Source organism: Carcharhinus amblyrhynchos, chromosome 2 (genome assembly GCF_965287045.1).
Source record: "Carcharhinus amblyrhynchos chromosome 2, sCarAmb.v2.hapA, whole genome shotgun sequence".
Taxonomy (NCBI): Eukaryota; Metazoa; Chordata; class Chondrichthyes; order Carcharhiniformes; family Carcharhinidae; genus Carcharhinus; species Carcharhinus amblyrhynchos.
In genome coordinates this window covers 71,632,875-71,651,818 of record NC_137325.1, presented here as the reverse complement: position 1 = coordinate 71,651,818, position 18,944 = coordinate 71,632,875, and the positions used below count along the sequence as shown (strand labels likewise).

Genomic DNA, 18,944 nt, shown 5'->3' with positions numbered 1-18,944 from the left:
ACACGTGAGAATACCATCCACCAGGTACATGGTAGACACTCTTGCAACTCGGCCAACATTGTCTACCTGATACGTTGCAAGAAAGGATGTCCCAAAGCATGGTACATTGGGGAGACCATGCAGACGCTACGACAACAGATGAATGAACATTGCTCAGCAATCACCAGGCAAGACTGTTCCCTTCCTGTTGGCGAACACTTCAGTGGTCACGGGCATTCAGCCTCTGACCTTCGGGTAAGCATTCTCCAAGGCGGCCTTCACGACACACGACAGCGCAGAGTTGCTGAGCAGAGGCTGATAGCCAAGTTCTGCACACATGAGGACGGTCTCAACAGGGATCTTGGGTTCATGTCGCACTATCTGTAACCCCCGTGACTTGCCTGGGTTTGCAAAACCTCACTTACTGTGCTGTCTGGAGATCATACACATCTCTTTAACCTGTGATCAGTGCTCCTTCCACACACATTGTCAGCCACTTTAGGACTTGAACAGCAGGTTAGGTGTAAAGATTCGCATTCTAATCAGTAATCTGTAAACTGTTTGTGCTTTATATGCTCTGTCTGAGGCCAGAACTCTCCATTCACCTGACGAAGAGGGAATCCCCTTGAAAGCTAGTGAGTTTACTATCAAATAAATCGGTTGGACTAAAATCTGGTGTTGTCAGACTTTTTACTGTGAAACACACTACAGCAGAGGAAGTTCTGAGAACAAACAAAACATTGAAGAAATTACATTTTGAGAAATGCACGCTCAAGTTTCCAGCCTTGGGTGAACAAGATGATTTGAGGTTGGTCATTCTTAGCAATGCTTCATGTGTTGTTCTTCCAAATGGATATTCTAGCACAGCACAGTTTAATCTCATTGGCTTGAGAAGCCAAGAAAATCAAATGGATAACGAACAGCAACTTAGTGGCTGAAACATTGGCATTAGTAGAAGCATATTGTGTGTGTGTTGCGGGGGGGGGAAACCTACTGATCCAATGTATTGACAAACACACTATACAAAGGGAACAGTGAGAAAAGTTTGCCGATCACTTGCTACCCTAACAATCGATCCCTCCAGGACAACGTCCGCTCAGTGAAAAGCGGAGCTGAAAAAAAAGCTAAGAATAGGCCTGGCTAGCATGAAAGAAATGCTATACAAGGGAGATCCCTATGCTACGATGGGTAGCCAGAATTCACCATTTTTCAGACTATTTAATGAAAAGAAACGCCTGCTCCAAGAAATTGTTAAATTTATTGTAAGAGGGGCATCATATGCTATAATGGAAAATTGAATGTTTGCTTTGTAATTATGTGTATATACAAAAGGTGGTCATGGGAATATGAGATCTACAATGTTGAAGCACATAACCTTGTTTCTGTTTTTCTTTAAATGTGTCCTTGAATTTATTTTTTTTCTTAAGCTTTAAGTTAAAAAGAGGGGGATCTGCCAATATATCAGCAATTGCATCCATTGGCAAATACATTGTTAAGCCAATTGAATTCTTGTAGGCCATATGATATAGGAGCAGAATTAGGCCATTTAGCCCACTGAGTCTGCTCTGCCATTCAATCATGGTTGATATGATTCTGGACCCCATTCTCTTGCCGTCTCTCCGTAACTCTTGATCCCCTTATTGATCAAGAATCTATCTATCTCTGTCTGAATGACAGTCAATGACCTAGCCTCCACAGCCCTCTGTGGCAATGCGTTCCACAGATTCACCACCCCCTGGCTGAAGAAATTCCTGCTCACCTTAGTTTTAAAGGAGTATCCCTTCACTCTGGGGCTCTGCGCTCAAGTTCTAGTCTCTCCCGCTAATGGAAACATCCTTTCCATGTCCAATCTATCTAAGCCTCTCAGTATTGTGTAAGTTTCAATTAGGTCCCCCCTCCTCCTTCTAAACTCCATCGAGTATAGATCCAGACTCCTCAACCGCTCCTCATATGACAAACCCTTCATTCCCATTCTTGTGAATCTCTTCTGGACCCTCTCCAAAGGCCAGCGCATCCTTCCTTAGGTATGGAGCTCAGGACAGTTGATGATCAATGGCTCAACCTCCAACAGTGTATAAATGGACACAGCTGGAACATTTAGAGAAGCAAAAAATTATTAAAATAAACTTGCTAAAGATAAAAAATAAGCTTCCAGCTTATTCTTTCACCATTCACATTATTAGAATTAACACCTTCCACACAGAATTCGCATGTTGTCTGGGGCAGGGGAAAGGTGTTTGGTCTTCAGTGCACCAGCGAATGACTTGGCAGCTTCCTCCATGGACTCTGCATGATCTGCATGGACTCGCCACTTTGGAGGTTGCTGCCCTAGAACCCATGTAGACAACTAGCAATGCATCAACCGCTTGGCACACAATCCAGTGGGTTGTTTGTTTGGAAGCATGAGAAAGATGCCTGAAATCCAAATGCCCTCAACCCCATCTTCTCTGTTTGCACAAGGACGGTTTCAACACAGTAGGGGTGAGAGACAGAGATTGGAGGAGGCCAGGCTGGGCTTGAAGAACCTTAGAGTTTTACGAGTGGGCAGCTGAGTGGACAGGAACTGGACTGAGTCAGCGAAGATGGAAAGATCAGCGAATGGCTTCTATCCAGTACAGATCCATGCATAACATGGGCATATAGAAACCTCAGGGTCATGCATTCCTGCATTCTGGCAGCAGCTTACACAGTCACTTGCTCTCTCTTCTCGCACTTACAGATACCAGCAGGAAGAGGGACATGTAAGAGAATATGCTCTATCCAGCAGTTCCTCCAACCCACAAAGGACCGGGGATATTGAGGAGGAGGAAGAAAGTGCTCCTGCTGTGCCATCACAGCAGTCACCTGCACCCTCAACATTCGCAGAGACTCACACCACATTTAGCTAATAGATCTAGGTCAGGCAGGGACTCCTGTAATGGTGGTTACTGCACAGACACATGTCCACAACAGGAGTCAGGAAAATCCAAGCTCACCTACGCTCTGAGGTCTCTGGGGAACATCATCTGCAATGTCCAAGTTAGATAATGAGCCTCTGAGATCAGCCCAGCTGAGATGCTGGAGATGTTGTGAGTGGAGCGGGAACATCAGGCAGAGATGGCAGAGGCCCTCAACAGAGTGGCACATTAGGAGAGGGAGTAGTCACCTGCTGGCTGATGTAGTGGTTCTAATCTGAAGCATTGGAAGTCTCCATGGGGAGAATGACAAATGCCATGGAGAATCTTACCCAGCAGAATGCCAAGTTTCCGTCAGAGAAACGTGCAGACCTGCACTCCAACACATGGTGGAAATCTTTCAGTAGGGACACAAAAGGGGGGAAACACAAAAGGGGGAACAGGGCACCTTTACCTCCTTCCACACAGGAGTCAGGCAGGGGCCTTCACACAGCTAAAGGAAGAAGTGACTGTAAGACACCCCTGGAATCTCCATGCAGGACTCTGTGACGATATGCAAGGCATCTTGAAGGCAATTGCTTGATAGAGCAGACGCAGCACGGTTTCATTAAAGGAAAGTCATGTCTGACAAATTTACTGGAGTTCTATGAGGATGTGTCTGGGGCGGTGGATAGAGGAGAGCCGGTGGATGTGGTCTTTCTGGATTTTCAGAAGGCGTTTGACAAAGTACCTCACAAGAGGTTACTGCAGAAGGTCGAGGGACATGGAGTTGGGGGTAGGGTGTTAGCGTGGATAGAGGATTGGTTGTCAAATAGGAGGCAGAGAGTGGGGGTCAACGGGTGCTATTCGGATTGGCGGATGGTGACTAGTGGAGTGCCCCAGGGGTCGGTGCTGGGGCCTCAGCTTTTTACCATTTATATAGATGATCTGGAGGAGGGAACCGAGTGTAGGGTGTCGAAATTTGCTGATGACACCAAGATTGGGGGAACGGCAAATTGTGCGGAGGGTGTGGAGAGTCTGCAGAAGGATCTAGATAGGCTGGGCGAATGGGCCAGGAACTGGCAAATGGAATTTAATGTTGGCAAGTGCGAGGTGGTCCACTTTGGTAGGAATAATGGTAGGAAGGATTATTACTTACGTGGCAAAAAACTGCAGCAGGCGACGGTGCAGAGGGACCTCGGGGTCCTTGTGCATGAGTCGCAAAAACCCAGCCTGCAGGTGCAGCAGGTGGCCAGGAAGGCGAATGGGATGCTGGCCTTCATAGCGAGGGGTATTGAATATAAAAGTAGGGAGGTCTTGCTGCGGCTGTATAGGGGCATTGGTGAGGTCGCAGCTGGAGTACTGTGTGCAGTTTTGGTCGCCGTAGTTACGCAAGGATATTTTGGCCTTGGAGGGAGTGCAGAGGAGGTTTACTAGGCTGATACCAGAGTTGAGAGGGTTGAGCTATGAGGAGAGGCTGAATAAACTAGACTTGTACTCGTTAGAGTTTAGAAGAATGAGGGGAGATCTCATTGAGACATATAAGATGATGAATGGGATGGATAGGATAGAGGTGGAGAGACTCTTCCCGCTCAGAAAGGACAGTAGGACTAGGGGGCACAGCCTCAAGATAAAGGGGGGGTGCGGTTTAGAACGGAGTTGAGGAGGAACTTCTTCACTCAAAGGGTGGTGAATCTCTGGAATTCTCTGCCCGTTGAGGTGGTGGAGGCTGCCTCGCTAAATATTTTTAAGACGCGGTTTGATGGGTTTTTGATAAGCGAGGGGATTAAGGGTTATGGGGAGAGGGCGGGAATGTGGAACTGAGCCACGACAGATCAGCCATGATCTTATTGAATGACGGGGCAGGCTCGAAGGGCTAGATGGTCTACTCCTGCTCCCATTTCTTATGTTCTTATGTTCTTATGTTCTTATCAGAAGTCTCAACTCTAAGAAAATCAGTTAACCCAGCAAAAAATGATACATGTTGTCTCTTTCCTTCCCTCCCCAAAAAGCCCATCTAGCTATCTAAATATTTGAAAATTGCCCCCCTGCAAGCTCACACAATGTGGCAAAAGTACAAAATAAAGCAACCACCTTAGGCTTCAAAGTCTGCAGGTTACTAGGCAACAGTGCACACAGTCAATAAGATTGAATCTGTACATTTCCTTTGTCAATATACAAGGTTTGGAAACAAATCTCACCAACAATCATCAGACCCAAGCGGTCAGGAGAAATGCTCTAATTTCTAATAATTAACACATGTCTTTGTTAATAATTACAGATAACATTACCTCACATGAAATATAAAATACATAAGAGGTTTGTTGTCAGAAAAACAGACACTGTAACTGATTCTTAAACACAGCCTGTTTATCTCAACTGGGGAAAGTATAACTATTAAGATAAAATTAATAGCGGAGTCTGAAATCAAGTACCTGACCTCTGACTAGTATACAAGGATATTTATGCAGAGAAGTTCACTTACCACAGGTAACTTAGCAACAGGAAATTAAGACCCAAGTAGGGTTAATTTACTAAGGACGCCAAGGCCTCATTGTGGTGTAATTCAGTGGCACTGTAATCTCATACATTTGTCACGCAAATTCCCAACCCCAGTGGCGTGGCTGCTTGTACACTAATTAATGCTCACCAGGCGATAGATACAACATTAAATGAATGCACCTCAATGAGCCATTGAAATTCAAAGATAAATAGCAGCTCCGTAACTTGGCAGTGTAGAGGCTTAACAAGAAAATTATCAAATTGCTACATTAAAAAAAAACTCTGATGGTCTTTGTGGGAAGTGCGTTCTTGTTCTTTTCGTTGTGGAAAAAAATCAAATGCTAATTGAAGAATTAATAAACGACAAGTTCTATTTCTCCTCTCCATCTTGCAGTGCACTGAACTAACTTTTGATTTTTTATGAGAAATGAATAAGTGAGCTCTTTATTTCTCTTGGACCCAATTATGTTTTCACTTGGTAATTGGAACAAGAAATAATACACATTAAATAAAAGAACTCAAACTGGCTAGCTGCCCTTTCGTGCACCAGATGTTGTTTGGGAAAAAATGATGGACATACACTATAAAACAATGACGTGAGGTTTACGTCACTGTAAGACGAAAATAAATGTTGCACTGTGACTATCACGAGCTTGACTTGCTTTGCAGATGATTAGCTCCACAATGGTTCCTCCCCAGAGCTGGATCCAGTAATCATAATTCTAACACAGGGTTTAATGTGACAGTTAGCACTCAGTCTGGCCATTTGTCAGCAGCATAAATGGTGGAGCTTTTACATGATTAGACAAAGAGTACAATATTTTTCTAAGCTTGTGTGCAGTGAAAAAATATTTCAAGGCAATGCATATTTGCAAAGAAATGAACTCGAAGTAAAACACCGTAGCAATTTCTGCTTTACAAATGGCTTTAAAACGTTTACCTGAGCTGTGATAGTGTGACATTCTCAGCTGCTAATATTTTGCACGGAATCACTTAGCTGAGACTGTTTTTCCCGCCAGGAAATTCAGAGTAGCACGACCAAGCCACTGTTCCCAGCCACTGATTTTAAAAGAGGTGAGAGCACAGCAGGTCCCCTTACCTCCTGCTGCTAAGTTCGATTCATCTCACACCAAAAAGATAGATTGCTCTTTCAGTCCAAGCTGCCCCAAGACTAGCCCATGACTTTGCCCTTGCTCCACCCATAACTTCCACAGTCTACACAGTGAAAGACAAACCCACAAGTATAAACAGTATTAAAAGAAAATTGTGGATTTTTGGGGATTCCCCAAAATTGACACATTTTCCTCTTTTCTTTGAGGTCACACTTGCTAGGGCTGCAGCCCAAGTTTCACAATTCTCCTGATGGGGCTCCTGGACATTTATTCTTCATATCTGACAGTTCATTATTTGAGCATGGATGATAGCTCAGTGCTATCTATGTCTGATGCTCTTTTCAACGTAGGTGATTGGATAGTGACAAGGCAGTGGCTCTAACTGACTTCTCCTTTCGGTCAAAAAGGCTAATTGGGGTACCCCTCACTCTTTTGTTCCAGCTTGGGGTGAGCAAACCCACAGCAGAGAGTGCTCAGGATGTTGTTGGTATGTAAAATTCAGTACCATACAGGTGAGTATTAAGGCATTAGGGGAGCTAGAAGAGACCAAAATCAAAGCTAAACAGGTGAGAGTAAAATCTTCTCCCTGTTAGATTTTGCGATTTGGGTGGAATTTAAAAATAAAATTGAACTTAGTTTCCGATGGGCTCACTATTACAGTACAAATCGGTCTAAAGTATTGCAGACTATCAGTATCAGCATCAAGCGCTCCTAGATATGCTGTGTTGATCAGTCACTCATATGTTAACATTGACTCTGCATGGATACATACCTCTGTTGACATTAGGGTTTACATTGGACACTTAATGTAAATCTGCAATATAGGTAAAATACTGGAATTACACAGTAACTCCATCAGCATCTAAAAAAAATTCGCCAGATTTCCTTTTTCAATTCTGATAAAGATAAACTACCCAGAATGTTCACCTACATTTTCTCCTTTCAGACACTGATGTGTGTTTCCACCTTTATCTATTTTACTGTGTGTCCCAATGTCTCAGGTATATCTCCAAAACTTTTCTCCATTTTGATATCACAAAAAAAAACATACAAAAGGAGGAACTGCTATATGTGGTGGATCTATAGTAATACCACGGACGTTTCTACCCTGTGCGGATCTTGGTGCCAAAATTGAAAACAGTCCAAGCACTGGCATGTAACATCTCTGAAATTGATACACAGAAAATTTCTACATTACACCTTCAAAATACCACTGGAATAAAAGTTTATATCAAGATCATCCCTGAGAAAGAGTACAGTATGTTAACAATGAAAATAACCAAGTCCTCTCTCTATGATGAATTAAGTAAGACTAAGCAGTGGGTAGATCTCATTTGAATATTATCTTCACTTTTGAATACACAGAGAGGAGATTTTCAGTTCTCCTGCAGAATGTTTTCCAGCAGCGGAGTTAACTCACCATTGACCACCAGTGGGATTTTCCAGTACCATTAATATCCACAACGTTTTGCATGGTTTTTGTTCCCAACGCTGGGGAACCTGCCATGGGGAGGCTGCCTTCAATGGGACTGGAAAATTCCACCCACAGGAAGGGCCAGAATATCCCACCCATTGAAGCATAGAGAAAAGGAGTGGAAGTAGGTCTTTCAACCCTTCGACCTTGCTCTGCCATTCAATACGATCATGGCTGATCCTGTACTTCAATACCATTGTCCACACTTTCCCCATATCCCTTGACGCATTTAGAGTCTAGAAATCTACTGATCTCAGTCTTCAATATTGAAACATAGATGAATCTTCTGATGGATGTACTTCCATGTCCTTTTGATGGTAACTCAACAGGATGACATCAATGAAAGAACTTGGTGAAGATGAGATACTATGTGAACTTGGGATATTGTTACAAGACAAGGAAATTAAAGGGTGTTGTAAAGAATGGAAGAGACTAATAAGCTAGATAGTGCATGTTCCTTCTATCTAGGAAATCCAGAACAAGAGGACATAACCTTAAAATGAGAACTAAGCCAGTTTAAGGTGAATTCAAGGAAATATTTTCACATGTTGAATGTAAGAAATGTGCTGCTCAATTATGCCATAGATGCTCTATCAATTGAAGAGTTTAAAAGGGAGGTAGTTACTTTCATGAAAAGGACCTCAAATGACGAAAGGATGCTAAATTACATTAAAATGCATAGGAGCTATATTGGATAAAAATATGTAGCTCTCTTAATGTGTCAAATGATCTATTCCTGTTTCTAAATTAAGATCAAAACTAAGGCTGTTATTCAAGAAGTAAGTTTGATTTTACTGTTAAGAAATAGAGGAAGCTAAACATGGTAAACAACTGAGCTCAAAAAGGATGACACCATAGGCAAGGCACCACTTTACTTTAGCAGTGTGCTGGGACTGCAACTATTGACCTACAGTAACCTTTATTGTGATTCCAACCACATTGGCCTCTGTAACCTTAGTTTTACCATTCCATTGGTAATCTTGCATTTGAGTTGAGAGCAATTAATCTCACGTCCCCTTTGACATTCAAAATTGTGTCTTCTTCTGGATAAAGACTGGGATGAAATGAATGACCGAGATGTTCTGTCAGCAACTGAACTGAGCTGGTTCTAATTGTGTGTCACTCAATGGCATAATTGAATATTCTACAACATTTTTGTGATGATTGGGAGCTAGGAGTTGGCTGGGCTAGATCTACCCTGCTTTTATGGAAATAAGACGTAGGTGGGCAATTGCCCATAATGTCACAGTTTGGTTACTCGACTAGAAAAAAATTGGATAAGGAGCTGACAACGTGTGTGGAGATTTTTGGAACTGCATCTGGATGTTCACATGGTGAAATATCACTGTCGCATTGAGTAATCACATCTTAATATTATGCAGAGGGAATTAAATTGGTTAGACTTTGGTGGAGAATTTGGAAGAATGTTGTGTTAAGCTTATCCATTTTGTAATTTTGGCGGAAGATGCTGGCGAACCTTTGAGAGCTCCTCTTTTGAACACACATACCGGGATTCACCGTGGTTAGGATGATAACGTTCCTTGCACACTCCCTCTCCTGTAAACTAGCCTGGTGGTCTACTACCCATTCTTAACTGCATGTGTAGGGTTAAAGAGCTTTGCACTGATCTCTTATTTATATGACCAGAGAGCTCCGTCTAAAGCCCACTGTATTTGATGTTTAGATGTTTCGTAGTCAAACATTATTTTATCCCTTTGATGTTAACTTGTGTGGAAGAAAACCTTTGTCACATCAGGTAATATGTTGTAAGATTAGTGTTTGTTTCGCACAATGGGATGCCGCTTTTTTTTTGTTGTTACATTTAGAACATTATTCGCCTTGGTGTGAAATGTCTGTCTTTGGAACATGACTTGTACTTGCCTCTACTTTTCGTTAAAATTACTTAAGTCAGAAATTTCAGCACATTATATCTAATTATGATAAAAGCCATCAATCTGAAATTTTGGGCAGAATCTTCTTCCCCTTTCAGAGGTATGAGTGGGGGTGGGAGGGTCTGATATTAGCCAAGATAGTATCAGGACCAATACCCAAAGCCTTCCCACCTCCATCAGAAGTTAGTTCTAGGCAGGAAGGCTAGTAGTCTTGCAGCTTGCAGGTGCAGCATGTGGTCAGGAAGGCGAATGGGATGCTGGCCTTCATAGCGAGGGAGATTGAATATAAAAGTAGGGAGGTCTTGCTGCAGCTATATAGGGCATTGGTGAGGCCGCAGCTGGAGTACTGTGTGCAGTTTTGGGCGCCGCACCTGCGCAAAGATATTTTGGCCTTGGAGGGAGTGCAGAGGAGGTTTACTAGGCTGATACCAGAGTTGAGGGGGTTGAGCTATGAGGAGAGGCTGAATAAACTAGGCTTGTACACGTTAGAGTTTAGAAGAATGAGGGGAGATCTCATTGAGACGTATAAGATGATGAATGGGATGGATAGGATAGAGATGGAGAGACTCTTCCCGCTCAAAAAAGACAGCAGGACTAGGGGGCACAGCCTCAAGATAAAGGGGGGGCGGTTTAGAACGGAGTTGAGGAGGAACTTCTTCACTCAAAGGGTGGTGAATCTCTGGAATTCTCTGCCCGTTGAAGTGGTGGAGGCTGCCTCGCTAAATATTTTTAAGAAGCGGGTTGATGGGTTTTTGATGAGAGGGGATTAAGGGTTATGGGGAGAGGGCGGGAAAGTGGAACTGAGCCACGACAGATCAGCCATGATCTTATTGAATGGCGGGGCAGGCTCGAAGGGCTAGATGGCCTACTCCTGCTCCTATTTCTTATGTTCTTATGTTCTTATGTAGTCGACCTACACACCCCACCTCCACTAGAGGTCCTTAAATGGACAATTAATGACCATTTATTGCAACTTTTCTAGTTCCAGACAGGCCTGTCAACATACGGCTGCATGGTTGAATAAACTGTGGGAGCTGCATATCACCTGGAGACAGGAGCATGGGTGGGCTCTTGATCTACACTCAACATTGCATGTTCAGGGGCATGGACATGGAACAGGAGATGGCAGCTGTTCTTTCTGCCTCTGATTTACCAGCAGCTCTAACCAAGCGGGCTATTGCATGTTGGGGTCCGGCCACTATCCTCCTAATTGTTTAATGGGCAGAAGATAAGGCAGGCCTTTCTCGTAAGAGTCAACATGGTTGTCTCATCATTTTTCCAGGCAGTGAGCAAGACACCCACCGAAACAGAAGATCCCATCTATTAATTCCATTTCTTTCTCAACAGATGCTGCCTGACCTGTTGAGTGTTTCCGGCATTTCCTGTTTTTATTTTATCTATGCTTGGGTTTGTTTGTTGATATCGGAAAAACATTAAGTTACAGTATCATTCTCCAACCGTCCAATATTTCATTACCTTAATGAGACTCAGAACAATATTAATAGTGTTGAAAATTAGCGTTTTTTTTAAATTACCACTGGCAGCAAGTTAAACCCAAGTTGTGCAATCTCTCTTTACAACAATCTGAGATCTCTATCAACTTCAAGAAGATGACCATCATCCCGGTACCAAAGAAAAGCCAGGCAGTGTGCTTTAATGACTATCATCCAGTGGTTCCGACATCCATCATTATGAAGTGCTTTGAAAGGTTGGTCATGGCATGAATCAATTCCACGTTCCCAGATTGCCTGAATCCACTACAGTTCACCAACTGCCGCAACAGGGCCACAGCAGATGCCATCTCTCTGGCCCCACCCTCAACCCTGAATACCTAGATAACAAGGACACCTATGTCAGACTCCGATTTACTGACTTTACTTCAGCCCTCAACACCATTATTCCTATGAAACACATCTCCAAACTCTATGGCCTGGAACTCGGGTCCTCCCTCTGTGACTGGATCCTGAACTCCCTAACCCGCAGACCAAAATCAGTAAGGATAGGCAATACCATCTTCTCCACAATCAATCATTCTCAACACTGGTGCCCCACAAGGTTGTGTTCTCAGACCCCTACTATATCCACCTATGAGTGTGTGGGCAAATTCCCCTCCAACTCAATTATGAAACTTGCTGACAACACCACAGTAGTGGGTTAGATCTCAAACAACGATGAGGCACAGCTCAGCTGAACTGGTGCAACGACAATAATCTCTCCCTCAATGTCAACAAAACGAAGGAGATAGTCATCAACTTCAGGAAGCATAGTGGAGGCCATGCTCTTGTCTATATAATGAGAATGAAGTGGAAATGGTTGAGAACTTCAGGTCTCTGGGTGTTCAGATCACCAACAACCTGTCCTGGTCCCCCCATGCTGACATTATTGTTAAGGAAGCCCACCAACACCTTTACTTTCTCAGAAGACTAAGGAAACTTGGCATGTCCGCTATAACTCACACCAACTTTTACAGATGCACCATAGAAAGTATTCTTTCTGGTTGTACCACAGATTGGTATGGCTCCTGCTCTGTCCAAGACAGCGAAAAAACTACAAAGGATTGTGGATGAAGCCCAGTCCATCACTGAAACTAGTCTTCCACCCATTGACACTGTCTACACTTTCCACTGCCTCAGCAAGGTAGCCAGCATAATTAAGGACCCCACACACTCCGGACATATTCTTTTCCAGCTTCTTCTGTTTGGAAAAAGATACAAAAGTCTGAGATCATATACCAACCAACTCAAAAACAACTTCTTCCCTACTGCCATCAGACTTTTGAATGGACCTACCTCATATTAAGTGAACTTTTTCTACACCCTAGCTATGACTATAACACTGTGTTCTGCACTTTCTCCTGTCCTTCTCTAGATACGGTATGCTTTGTCTGTATAGCATGCAAGAAACAATACTTTTCACTGTATAATAATACATGTGACAATAATAAATCAAATGGTACCAAATTGATCTGAAGAACACAAAATTCCTATCCGCTATTCTTAAAAAGTTGAAATAATTAAATATGGTTAACACATTTATTCACAGCATCACACAGCTCAATTTTAACTAAGCCATCAATGTCATCACCTCAGAATTAAAATTGTCAAGTGTTAGGGAATTCATTTCAATCATAATAAGGAAATTATGTTAATTGTACAACATGATAGAATATCTTGGTACAATGAGATTTTGCTCTATGCTGATATTCAAAATAGGACAACTTAAAGCTTAAATAAGAGCAAAACACCACAGATGTTGGAGACCTGAAATAAAATTGAAAGCACTGGCAAATCTCAGCAGGTCTGGCAACATCTGAGAAGAGAGAACTATCTTAGTTCCAAAGAAGAGTCATATTGGACTCAAAGCATTAATTCCGTCTCTCTCTTTCCACTGTTTGTTTTTAAAAATGTTTTGTTTTTATTAAGAAGAAAGCTTCCCTGTTGGGATGCTCACTGTACTTGCTGCCAATCGTCTATAGCTGTGAAAGATGAAGCTGCAGTACTTACAGTGATTTGACACCACACACAGTGCAGGCCTGTAAGACCCTGATAACACTTGATTGTTTTATGGCATTTGTCACATTTCTTTGGACAGTTTCCTTCGACCCAGAAGTGGTGCATTACCTGTGGGAGACATGCATATCATTTGTTTAGAAAATACATCAAAGTCTGGAGTTTAAAGTCAATACAATTCTCACAGTGAAAGATATGTCAGAGAGGACAGCTTACGGTTGCATTCTTCTTTGACTTGACATAGGTGTTGATGCAGGAGGGAGGGGCTCTGGACACACAGCGCTCATGAACAGTATACTTGCAGACTGCAAATTTAATTGCATAGGTCAGTAAATCAACTTTCTATTCCAAGTCAAAATCAGCAAAAACAGCATGTTTTTAAATCAAGCTTACTGATAGTTTCTTTTGCAAGATTATCATCAATGTACACACAAAAAACGTTTAAACACCTGAAAAGAAAATGAACTCCTGTTCAAAAGAATACTAAGTTACTTTTTTTTATGAATTACTCAAGATAGGACCTGAAGCAAGCCATTCAGTTCCTCAAGCCTGTTCCACTATTCAAGGAGATGTGTGTTCCTTCAAAGCTGTGCATCCATGCAACAGTAGCATGCAATTATTACAGGCTTGCACATCCTGATGTTAAATGAGGTTTACTCTATCTCACGAGCAAACAACTTTTGGTTAAAGTTTGTTTATTAGTGTCACAAATAAGCTTACATTAACACTGCATTGAAGTTAATGTGAAAATTCCCCAGTCGCCACGCTCCAGCGCCTTTTCAGGTACACTGAGGGGGAATTTAGTTTGACCAATGCACCTAACTAGTACATCTTTCTGTGTATGAGAAAAAAAACAGTACACTCAGAGAAACCCCATGCAGGCATGGGGAGAACGTGCAGACTCCCCCCAGTGACCCAATCTGAGAATCGAATTTGGGTCCCTGGTACTGTGAAGTAGCAGTGCTAATACTGTGCCACCATTCCCTCCTGGACAGGAAATTAACGGAGGCAAGCCAAATGGGCGGCACGGTAGAACAGTGGGTAGCACTGCTGCTTCACAGCTCTAGAGACCTGGGTTTGATTTCTGGTTTGGGTCACTGTCTGTGTGGAGTTTGCACATTCTCCTCACGTCTGCATGGGTTTCCTCCGGGTGCTCCGGTTTCTTCCAACAGTCCAAACGTGTGCGGGCTAGGTTGATTGGCCCTGTTAAAATTGCCCTTAGTGTCCAGAGATGCATAGGTTAGAGAGATGAGTGGGTAAATATGTAGGGATATGAGGATAGGGCCTGGGTGAGTTTGAGATTGGTGCAGACTTAATGGGCCGAATGGCCTCTTTCTGTACTGTAGGATTTTTAGGTTCAAACCTAACATGCTTTATCAGGTAGAATGAACAGCCAACTTGTGATAGTTCCTGCAGTCCAAAGCTATCACTCAGCATCGGTCTTTCCTGCAGCCCCCTCACTGACCATTCAAGTTGTAATTTCCCTCCCTAACCCTTCAACTCACTCCTCCTTCCTCTCACCTCTTTCCTGTTTGCTGCTTCCTTCCTGACCACCCCAGGAGAGGTAATGGGCAGGAGGGCTAGGGAGGATAGTGGCAAGTCAGGAAAGGTGATAAACTGGAGGCAAAAGCAATGAGTTGGAGATAAGTTAAAAGTAAGTCAATAATAGTTGTTAAGTTATTAAGAGTCAGTCAGATGGGTCCATTAAGTCTGCACTGACACTTCACCTGATCTACCTGGTTCCATTTACCAGCACTTGGCCCACAGCCCTGAATGCCAAGTGCTAATCAGATACTTTTTAAAGGATGCGAAGCAACTCGCCTCTACCATCCTCCCAGGCAGCACATTCCAGAATATCACCACACTCTGGGTTAAAAAAAGTGTTTCCTCACATCCCCCTAAGCCTTCCGTCCCTCACCTTGAACTAGTGTCCTCTCATGACTTACCCAGTTTGTCCCTATCCGCTATGTCCATACCGCTCATAATCTTGTACACCCCAATCAGGTCATCTCCCCCAGTCTTCTCTGCTCTAATGGTACATTTAAGATTGAATCCAGTAAATCTGACAATTTGTGGACTAGCTGCTTACTGTGTCAATGGTAGTATTCTTTCTTTAACTTATTTTAAAGTACGTATTATGTATAGCTTTTTTTTCCTATTCTGCTGGTAGCACAGATCCTTGCCTGAATATTGGTGCACATAACAAAATTCAATCCACACATGGATAGAAAAAAAATAGATGGAATATTGATCACAACTGATCTATATCCTAAATCCTGTCTCCCATCTTGATTCCATACTCCTAGTACCTTTGGCTAAGAAACATATGTAGTGAACATATAATTGTGGCAGCATCTACTGCATTTTGGGGAGAATGTTCCATTTTAACATCACCTTTTCTGTGAAGGAGTGCCTCTAGCTTTTCTAATGAACCACCGGGCCCTGATTTTTAAGATTATGGCCTCGTCTCACACTCAAGCTAGCAGAAAAAGTTTCCATCTGTCCAATTTCTTTTGAAAATATGAAAAACATCAATCAAAATCACCACTTAATATTCTATATTCCAGGGAATACAAGACTAGTTTATATAATCTCTCGCCATACTTGAACCCTGGGAAGCTTGTGAATTGGTGATTCATTCTTTCCAAGATCTTGGGGCTGTAACAAAGGTGGGTAAAGTTAAAAACAAAATGGCTGCAATATCACACAGCTAGACTGTTTCTGCCCTCTCTCATTTTCGTGGGTTTGAGGGAGGGTTTGAGCTTTGGAATTGGCCCACACATATTATGAGGTCAATTACCATTCTGTGCATTTATTGAAAGCCGGTCTCTTGAAATGTTTCCATTATTCCCAAAAGGGGGACCAACATCGAGCAGCTGTATGAAGGTGAGGACCATGCTTGGAATAAATCATGGTGTGGGATAAGCTTAAAAAGGGACGTACATATGCTTTTCAAAATTTAAAGGACTTGCATCCCTTTGTAATAAAAGTTGCTGATCGCCACTCAGAGGAGAAGTTACCATTAAGAACTTTGCCATTTCAAGGGGGTTGTCACCCTCCTGGCATCACACTGGCATTGGAACAGTGGACAAGGATTCTATACAATTGCCTGGATGGATGCAGTTGGAAATGGGTGTTACCATCTCAGAAATCAAGATCAAAAGAGATGAGGATCAGTAGTCTGCACAGGAAGGGCAAAGTGCCAGGCATCTGAAAGTCAGAGAAGAGAGATGAGGGATACAAAGGATAAGATGACATTATTCTAAGTATGGAATCTACGAGCAGAGGTGATGATGAGTAAGGCACCATGCTGAAGGAGACAGCAACCCTCTATGGAGATGGTCACAGACAGTGTGCCTTTGTCAGTGTGGACCTTTGTGTATCACACAGAGATGACTGTACACCGGTGCATCACCCAGGTGACAGATGCCTCTTTAGAGACAACACAACTCATATTAGCTGACTTATTATTTTCACATATATTGGGATACAGTGAACAGTTTTGTTTTGCGCACACTAGACAAAGTATACCATTCAGAGGGTACATAGGGGAGAAGGAAAGGAGAGGGTGCAGAATATAATGTTATAGTCATAGCTAGGGAGTAGAGAAAGATTAGCTTAATCTAAGGTAGGTTCATTCAAAAGTTTAATGGTAGCAGGGAAGAACAGGTTCTTGAGTTGGTCGGTACGTGACCTCAGAATTCTGTATCTTTTTCCTGATGAAAGAAGGTGGAAGGGACATGTCCAGGGCATATGGCCTCCTTGATTATACTGGCTGCTTTTCCAAGGCAGCAGGAAGTGTAGATGGACTGCTGCCATTGTGTTCTTAAATTAAAAATAAACTTGTGCTTAATCATATAGCTGCATATAGATAACTCACACGAAAAAAATTGTATGGTATTACAGTCTAGAATTTATAAAATGAGGTGGGGAGCAGGGGGGAGAATGGTCTCAGAAGCAAGAATGTTGAGAACATTTATTTGAAGAGGTTCCACCCTTTAAACCACCCAAATCAAGAATCCGCAGAAGTACATCTGGTCAACCAATTAAATGAAAAGGACAAACCGGACTATTGGATCTATTCAGGTTTCTCTCTGCCATTAAAACTCACCCAGAAGGAAAAATCAGTTCAGAACAGCACTCTTATTTTCCCATTTTCCAGAAACAATACCTGATGGCAAATGGGTAGAACAAAAATAGCAACATGATCCACTTTCCGAACAGGGCCAGAGTGTGGTGACTAGGGGATTTTCACAGTAGCTTCATTGCAATGTTAATGTTGCCTACTTGAGATACCAATAAATAAGCTTAAACTTATTTAACCATTGTTCTGAAGGACAGAAAATTTAAATGATCAGAATTGTCTTGCATGTCATGAGCTATAATTGGCTTTATAATCCATCTCTGTTGAGACAAATCACATAAATCTGAAAAAAATCTGAAATTTTACCTAATTCAGGTCACTTGAATTTTTATTATACATGGTTTGACCTAATAGAACATTGTCTGAAAAATGAACTCTTTCGGTGTTATTTTACTGAGTACAATCAGTGCTTTTAATCTGATTTAAAAGTCTACACCTCATTCAAATTGCTTAATTCAAATGACCTAAACTTGTGTTTTGGAAGTATGTTCTGTGTTAACTATATTGCTTAATTTGAAACACTAGAAGATTCAATATTTAGCAGGAGACAGGAATTTTACAGATCTATAGTCTGCCGAAGATTACTAAGCAGCATATATCACAGAGTGACTGGCTGAGTTTTAGATTGTAAATCACTGACAAATAAACTGGGCAAAAAGCATGCCACAAATAAGGGTGGCTTGGCGGCACAGTGGTTAGCACTGCTGCCTCACAGCTCCAGGGGCCCAGGTTCAATTCCGGCCTTGGGTGAAGTTTGCATATTCTCCCAGAACCCAAGTCTGCGTGGGTTTCCTCCCACAATCCAAAAATGTGCAGATTAGGTGGATTGGCCATGCTAAATTGCCCCTTAGTGTCCAAGGATGTGCAGACTGGGTGGATTCGCCATAGGAAATGTGTGTGGTTATGTGGATAGGGCAGGATAATGTGGATTATGTGACTTAAACCTGGTGTTGTCAGACTTCTTACTCAGTTATGTCGATAGGGCAGAGGAGAGGGCCCAAGTAAGACACTGTGTCACCAGAGTTGGTGTAGATTTGATGGGCCAAATGGGCCTCTTCTGCACTGTTGGGATATTGTGATAAATAGAAGCAATGGCCAAACCTTTTTTTTTAAGCTTGAATGGAAATTTTCATTTGTCAATCATTGATTAAATTGTTACCAGAGGATTTAATCTGAAATTTTGTTTGCTTCAAAGGATTGAATTTCTCATCAAAATAATTAAAACAGTCATTTCTCTCCACGATTAACAACTGACTAACATGACATTGTATGCTTACAGAGTGTCATGATGTTACTTGCGGATTACTAATTACTGAGAAAAACAAATATTTTCCCAATTTGGGTTTGTTGAAATAAATAATTTCACCCTGATTTTGTGTTCAATAGGATGTATGCCTATTTGATGCTAGGATGCATGCTGCACAGGAATGCAGCAAAATACATAGTGCTGTGTGATCCC

The 18,944-nt window shown here is 42.3% G+C and overlaps 1 protein-coding gene across 1 annotated transcript in view; it reads right to left on the bottom strand.

Moving 5' to 3' along the window:
• The window catches only part of dgkb (diacylglycerol kinase, beta), a 677,279-nt gene that overhangs the window by 458,494 nt on the left and 199,841 nt on the right, over positions 1 to 18,944 (bottom strand). Inside the window, exons 10-11 of the mRNA XM_080216552.1 lie at positions 13,558 to 13,646; positions 13,336 to 13,452 (exon numbers count right to left, since the gene is read on the bottom strand). Of these exons, the coding sequence (XP_080072678.1) occupies positions 13,336 to 13,452; positions 13,558 to 13,646 (206 nt within the window). The remainder of the gene's footprint in view (positions 1 to 13,335; positions 13,453 to 13,557; positions 13,647 to 18,944) is intronic.